The sequence below is a fragment of the Frankliniella occidentalis genome, unplaced genomic scaffold, assembly GCF_000697945.3.
Source record: "Frankliniella occidentalis isolate FOCC.00 unplaced genomic scaffold, Focc_3.1 Scaffold272, whole genome shotgun sequence".
Lineage (NCBI taxonomy): Eukaryota > Metazoa > Arthropoda > Insecta > Thysanoptera > Thripidae > Frankliniella > Frankliniella occidentalis.
In genome coordinates, this window is record NW_026267398.1 from 102,332 (window position 1) to 110,296 (window position 7,965).

Genomic DNA, 7,965 nt, shown 5'->3' on the forward strand with positions numbered 1-7,965 from the left:
CTAGCTGTGGAATGAATCTATTTCCTGTTCCCCCCAAAGTTGTTGTTTGTTTTGATATGGCCATGTTTTGGGTGGGAGGTGTTTAGGCGTTGAGAGACGTATGAAATGTGTCAAAATATCGTAATCCTTGGTAACGAATTTCGTCGCGGTAATTGTACGTGTCGAGGAGGGCCGGGTGTCAGGCAGACTTAACGGCCCCGGGCCGCCCGGGGCCCGAGCGTACCCGAGAGCCTACGAGGTTTGTGCAAGCCGCTCGAACCGACTCCGTGTAGGCACGCTGAAATTCAATGATTTTCTTCGCCGAACGCAGAGGCTAGGTGTGAAATATGGTGAGTCTTGTTCTGGCCGAGGTGTGGGTGTAATTTTCAGTGTGGTGTTAGGTGTAGAAGACGTTTATTTTGTCTTTGCTAGTGGGGTCAACCTAACCTCTCAAAGACAGATTGTAACATGTCAAAAGTTCCTCATTTCTCTTGTGATTGCGATTGTTTGCGCCAATCGTGACTTTTCTATGTGTTCTTTCTTAAATGATGGTTGCCTCGTGATAGTTTTGTATTCGGGATTGTCTATTAAATCAAGTATGTGAAAGTTGCCCTCCCCCTGCCTCTGGACTCCATGGGGAATAAAGTGTAGTGAAATATTGTTTATTTCTTGTGTGTGCGTCTTGAAATAGTTCTGATGGGCAGTGAATCGAGTTGACTGCATTGTTTTTTGAAATTCTAACCTTTTTTCTGTTTCTGGCAGGTATGACTCTGATTAGTGCAAGGTGTCGATTTTATTATCTTGTGATGATCGCATTGAAGTTGTCAAGTGACCTGTGGCCCACAAGAGCAGAAGGGGTGAATAATTAATATAGGTGAGTGTTGTTATAGCATGGGCATGACATTCGCAATTACTTCCTGCTCTGTTTAGTGTGGTGATATTGTTGTTGTTTTGATTCAGGGTCCCCGTCGAGCAGCGCCTTAGTAGTAGAAGATGGAGTGAGCAAGTTACTTTAATTATCAGCTGTTGGATTTTATTTTGCATTGGTGAGTGAAATCAAAGCAGTTTATTCTTGTAAAGAAATATTTTTTATTTGAATTAACCCGTCACCTTGTATTTTTGTCCTTCCAGAACGCTTTTTGATGAGTGTATGTGTGTTCCGTATGAAAGTATTTAATACTCTTGAGGGTTAGATCGACAAAGCTTTGATCTCTCTCTTACTGGACTATACGAGGTAAATTTAGCTGTACTTTTGCCACATTCCTACCTCAAGCATTATACTGTTGCTGAAACTAATTAGAGTGTCTCCTTTATAGGCTATGAGAATCACTAGTGGGCTGAACACTGTTTATTTGTTATATGCTGGTATCTGGTGTCAGATATGGAAGGCAAATTATGATAAGATTTTGCAAGACTTTGCAAGTCTCCAACAGTAAGGATAATTTGTAATGCTTTTGTGTCTTTTACATTTTTAGTTTTGTGAAATGTTGTTTCCCAACAGACTTTTAAAATTCACTTTTCTTTCTTAGGTTTGCATTTTAATGTGATTGGCTCATTTGTTTTGAAATCTGACACTTGGTCACCAGATGTTATTGATGCGGGGAAGGATTTTGTACAAGGGTAAGTCTGTGTTGCGTGGCACCTCATTAAATTTACAGTTCTGTTCGGATAAGGAAAATAGAATGTGTATTGAATTGTTCCGTCTCCATCTGTTTATTTTAAGGATTTAAGCAATTGCTGCATTAATCTTAGTGAATATTCATGAACAAATAGAAGCTCTATTATGTTGTCCTGATTTCACATGGAATTGTAAATATTTTGGTGGCGAGTGGTCAGCTATTAACAAGAGAGAGCACTTGATGTGAAAAAGTAAGAATATTCCTAACTGTTGACTGTTTTTATTTCAGTCTCTGAGATGTTCTTCAATCTTGGTTTGCTTAGTTGGCACATCAGAGTTTGGAGCAGGATACGATCTTTGCTTGTGGCAAGTAATTTGGAGCGCGTCAGAAATTGTGTGAAGACGTTCAAGACACATTAATATTACTTGTGAGAACTGATGTGGTGAGCTGTTTGATTATACACATGAGAGTATGAGAATTGTATTGAGAAGTATTTGTGATTGTCAGAATACGAGAAATTTGTTTTCTTTCACAGGTGTTCCATTCATTGTTCTTCAGCTTCGGTGTCACTGCCTGCACATTGATGGAGTATTTGCTGGTATTATGCAGAAACATTGCTATGGTAAGCTTTTAGCTTCTGAGCCCATCTTCCTCAACAGCGTGAGTTTTGTTTATGTTATGCTATTATTATTGAAGATGTCCCTTTCATATGTGATAAAAATAGTAGCTCGATATTTGGTTTTTTAACATTGTCTTGTTTGTTCCTAAGTGAGGGGTCTCTCTACTTCTTTGTCACCTTAGTAGATTTTTTTGGGGAAAAAAAGAAGGGAATTTTTCTTTTGCCTTGAGATGGGACTGTCATATTGCTCGAATTGGTTTCTGAATATTAATTATTGCAGTAAAAGTGAAGTCAATCCTAATTTTAAAATAGAAACCTCCTCCTCATTTGCTTTGATGTGAATCATAACAGAATAGCCAACCTTTTGCTTTTTGGTGTAAACTTTGTAATTGCTTAAGTAAATTATGTAGAAGAATTTTGTTTTTATAGTGGTGTTTTGCATTGCAGGTGTTGATGGAAACTGAATGACTGATTTGCCTTCAATTTTAACCAGCAAGAAGTTTCTGACGCAAAGCTGCTACATTTTGTGTCTGGACGGGCAGGCTGAGTTGGGTGAGTCTTGACTGAACTTCTGATTCATAGTTTCTCGTGATTGGCATATTTAGTCGACCTAAGCAGGAAGCACAAATACTGATTGAAGGAGGCACTACGCTATTTTGTGTCATTGGTCGAAGCAAAATATATTTTGCTGTGCACACAGCTACTTTGACTTTTCATCAGTTGTTGTGTTTTTTCCTCCTTGGGTGTAAAGGTCTTGTAAATGCCTTGCCAGTGGTTTAGATACACTCGAAAAACAAATGTGGGACCTGATTCCATTTAAGGTGATTAAATGTTAGTGGCTTTGTGAGGACACCAAAAATGTTCAAATGTATTGAAATCTATCTCCTTTTAGGAGTTGAAGTGCCTTTCCAGGGGTGTTGATTTTGAATGCTTTTTCAAAGTCATTGCATTTTTATCAGTTCCACCTTTGTTTTTCCAATGTATTGTGTGAATTTCTCCCAAGAGAAAATCAATGGCACTGAGTTTGAGAAGTTTGCAGGGTACATAGACCTTTGTACACTCTAAATCGGACTTTTTTGTGCATAGAATGTAGCGTTTTTGTGCACACCTCAAACGGATGCAGATTTTAATAAATTAATTGTGGAATTTGCATCTCAGGGATAGACAAACAAATTATTGTCAGTTAACTGGCTGCTAATTTGTCCCTTGCTGAATTCCGGTTGCTGCATCCGGTTGAGACAAAAAAAAAAGTCATGTCAGATTTAGAGTGTAGAGAAGTTTGTTAGAAATTTAGAAGATTTACAAGAGACCGGAAGTTGTTTGCCAATTTTCCTGCCGAAAGGTTATACCTTTTAATGTGGAGCACATTTTATTCTCATTCTTTGTGACCTGCCCTCTTGCCTTGCATATCATAGCAATCCCGATTGGCAGAAGTAGGAGGCAAAAGGGGTTTGAAAAATGAAACTTGATTATATTTTTCATTACTTGTCGTTTGGTTTCTAAGCCTAAACTTGCCGAGTCCGTTGGTCTTTGGGCGACGTTTACTGACGAATATAGCGAAACAAGCAATGCCCGCTTTTCGGTCAAACCGTGTTGCCAGCTTCTCTCCGTTGCACTGGCACCTCGGTTCGACCGGAAGTGGGCGTAGCTCGGCGTAGCTTGGGCTGCCGTTTGCGTTTGGTCGGGCCCAGACCCTCGGGGCCAGCAGCAGCGCCCTTTCTCGTAGGTCTGTGGCCCTCAAATCCAGACAGACGCATTGCGTTGCAGATCTAAACCAGTTGCAATGAACCCTCTAACCTGAAGTGATCTGATGAAGGAGGCGAATGAAACAGGCGTGGTTTTATAGGGGGGGGGGGGGCGAAGGGGTGATCGCCCCCCCCCCCCTTTCGGCCCAGATCGCCCCTTGGGGTAGGTAGACAATTTGTCCTACAAAACCCCTGAAAGTATAGGCAACCCACAGCAAATCGTCCCCTCCGTCAGCCAGACTTAAAACCGCGCCTGGAATGAAAACAGACCGGAAACAGCTGCAAGCGTGCACTAAACACCCGAGTAAAATGTGTGTCCTACCAGTTTCAATATTGTTTTCATTTTATGGAAGTGTACGTCAGTTTGCGTCGCATAATGTAGCTGTTTCCGGTCTGTTGTTCTTCTCCTTGCTCTTCACTTCGCTTCTGCTCAAAGGTCTATTCTATTTTTTCCGGATGACAAATCTGGTACCTCTCATTGGAAAATTTCTAGTTCTGTGCGTTAGAACATTTTTTGTTAGGGAATTCCAATCGAGCGCTGAGCGGAAGGGAGAAGAACAGCACCGGAAGGTGGGAAAGGCTTCCGCGGGCAAGTGTCGGGCAAGCGCCCAATCGAAAACACTTCTACAGGCTTTTACGTTTTAATTTAGGGAGACTTTTGTGAAACGTGTTGCCTCAATAGATGGTTCGGTCTGTGCCGATTTAAAGAAGAATTCAGGAAATCACGACCGGAACCAGTTGTGAAACATCGGCTAAAACCAGTGCAAATGAACCCTTTGTCGAGGTCATTCATGACGAACTGCACTAAGAAAAAAATAGGCGAACTTCTCGTACTGGTTCTTGTCCTGGTTTCCTTACTTTTCGAAATGCGCACACTAAAAGCTTATGATTTTTTTTGTTCATATCTTTACTAAGTTATGTAAAAACGCTCGGCTTACGCATTTTTAAATACGCCAGTGTGAACAAATTTCTTCATACTTCATACGTTCAAAGTGCGTAAGCCGAGCTTGTTTACAGAACTCAGTAAGATATGAACAAAAAAGTTCATAAGCTTTTAGTGTGAGCGGATCCGGAAGGAACCGTCACTTCTCCACATTGGTCGTAACTCTCATACTTCCGGTGGTGCTGAAATTCTTTTTAGTTCTTCGTAGGTTCATTAAACGTTAATTAATTCCAACTTTTTATACCGTAGAACTAGCTGGTGAGAAAAAACAATACTTTGTCAACTGTAAGCTTAACTAGCACCAGACTTGTGTGTTCAGACCTGAATTCCCATAAAATATTAGCAAGTTAACATATTGTAACTAAAGTAAGTTCTGAGCACAAGGGTCCGTGCTAGTTACAATTATTTCTCTCTGTCATTAAGATTGTACCAGGTGGTGGCTGATTAACCCTGCTTAAATGATGGTTCCGGCTGTGCTCTTTTCGAGAAAAAGTAAGGAAGTCTGGACCGGAATCAGTACTTCCAGTTCGCCGATTTTGATCATTTGACAATGCAGTTCGATGTTAATGACCTGTAATAACTCACTCGTAACGGTCAAGGCTCATTTGCACTTGTTTAAGCGATTATTTTAGAACTGTTTCCGGTGCTGATTTCCTTAATTCCTCTTTAAGCAGACACTGCCCGAACCGTCTATTCTGGAGTTGATCTGTACCGCACAAAGGGAAATAGGCTTGAACTTCGGTGTACGTTTTCTTGAATTTCGGTGAACTTCTGTTAAATCTAGTGAACTTCGGGAACTTTTGTGAACTTCGCTAAACCTTTACACCAAATTTCTCGAACTTGGAACTGATCAAGAGCTATGAAAGCAAAATTCTCGCTCCGTAATCTTTGTAATTCGATCCATAAATATCTGCTTTCAGTTAGCTGGGGACTCGGTTGTAGTAAGCACTCAAAATCGACAATTTCAGCCTTAAATATTTACTAATTTGGTTTGAACTTCAGTTATCTTTTACGATTTACTTTGGGATCTAGGACAGATCGCCCCAGCTAGCTCGCCCTATGCCCAAGTCGCCCCATGCCCAATTCGCCCGAGCCCAGGTCGCCCCAGTGCTAACTCGCCCTAATAAAGCATTCCGGTAAAGCTGGAGGAGAATGCAGGGAACGAGAAAACGGAAGTCCCATGGAAAAGCATAGTGATTTCCGTTTTGTTCTTCCTCGCATTCTTCTGCATTTTAGCTTCACCGGAATGCTTTATTAAAGTGAATTTTTGAATAGACCATTCCACCGAATGGGGAAGAAGAAAGAAAAGACTCAAAAAGTACCGGAAACAGTACCGAAAACCAGTATGTAGATCACTTGTGTACACCTCTATGGCACACCAACAAGTCCAAGGTAATAATCTTGGCCAAGAAAACTAGAAAAAGTGAACGATTTCATCTGTTTATCAATACTGTTTCCGGTGGTTTTTGATTCTTTTCTTTCTCCCTCCACAGTCGGTGGAATGGTCTATTGGTTTGCAGTGTTTTATTTAGAAGGATGGCCTTTTAAGTGGGAGCTCGGTTTGTCTAATTTAGCCCGATTTGACTCCTGAATCACGCCTGTAGCTCTAAATTCATAAAACGACTATTATGCGGTACTTTTCTCACAGTGCGTAGCGTAGAAAATCGACACCTAGATCACGCATGTAGCTCAAAATAAATACTCAAAGCCAATAGTATGGGGTACCTTTCCCACGGTGTCCAATGGTACCCTACGAGTCAGGCAGCGTGAGACAAGTACCCAAGGATCATTTTAAGCAATGCTACCTGTGTGTACGGTACGTCCCTAGAACCATAGAATCGATTCCCATCAAGCCGAGACCCGTTAAAAGTCATTGTGCCCTAAATGGGTCAAAATAGCCCAAAATATGACGAAATATTACCGAAACAGGTTTTATTTTGCCATTTTTTGCCACTTTTTGCAGTGTGGGGCGGCCGATGGGTGAGGTGGCATAGTGATAGTGCCATTAAATTGAAATTATGGGGCGAGATTTTGAAAATTTGGCCGATTGGGACGAGTTGGCAAAAACTTGCATCCGGAATTCGCCATATAATCGGGGCGAGTTGTAGCTGGGGCGAGCTAGCTGGGGCGAGATGTCCGGCACCCTTTATTTTGAACCTCGGGGAACTTTGACATTTATTTATTGAACTTTGGGGAAGTAGGGCATTTTATTTTGAACTTCGGTGAACTCCGTAAACTTCGATGGATTTCGGTGAATTTCAGTGAACTTAGATCGAATTTTACAAAGCAAACTCCAGTGACTTTTGGCTGAACTCCGGCTTGACTTCGACCGATGTTCATGAGCTTCGACTTCACTTGCACATTTTTTTGGAGCCTATTTCCTCTTGGTACCACACGCACAGGTGAGGGCAGGTTGCCTACTAGCTCGACCCGTGCGTAAGGCGCCTTGGACAGGGGCGATATGCAAGCCCGTCCGCACTCGAGCGTGCGGTACGGCATAACTACGCTGGATAAAGCAAAGGTTCTAAGTCGTGCCTTTCCTGGGGCACTAACCGAATTCTGAGTTTAGTGTCCCTGTAAAGGCATTAGGGAGCCCTAAAGGTGCTCAAAATTAGTGCCCTTCAGAAGTCGTAGTGCCATTGTAAAGGCACTAAACCCTTAGTGCCTTTTAAAGGTAGGACTTAGCACCTTTGTTTATTTAGTGCAGAAGTGAGCGCGCGGGGTTAAACAGCCTCCTGCCACTGACAGGTGCGGTTTTAAATGTGCCTAACGGAGGGCGATGCAATGTAGGCAATATTGCCTCCGACTTTCAGGGTTTTTTAGCCCGCCCTTCTGCTTTTAAAAAAAGCATTAAAGCGGGCTTATGCAACCGCTCTCGTGTCCGTCCGTCCGTCCGTCCGTCCGTCTGTCTGTCTGTCCGTCGTCCGTGTAAGAGGAAGGAGATGAGCTAGAGGTCTGCAAATTTCAGGGTATCTTAGGGGTCACTCCTGGACAACGAAACGCCCGGTGCAAATCCTAGCAACCATCCCTAAGGGGGTGAAAGGGGGTAACAAAAAAATA

General features: G+C 42.1%; 1 protein-coding gene across 1 annotated transcript in view; it reads left to right on the forward strand.

Annotated features, from left to right (window-relative positions):
- The window catches only part of LOC113214155 (uncharacterized), a 16,434-nt gene that overhangs the window by 7,102 nt on the left and 1,367 nt on the right, over window positions 1-7,965 (forward strand). Inside the window, exons 2-5 of the mRNA XM_052273449.1 lie at window positions 1,296-1,401; window positions 1,509-1,599; window positions 1,921-1,967; window positions 2,134-2,220. Coding sequence (XP_052129409.1) covers window positions 1,296-1,401; window positions 1,509-1,599; window positions 1,921-1,967; window positions 2,134-2,220 — 331 coding nt within the window. The remainder of the gene's footprint in view (window positions 1-1,295; window positions 1,402-1,508; window positions 1,600-1,920; window positions 1,968-2,133; window positions 2,221-7,965) is intronic.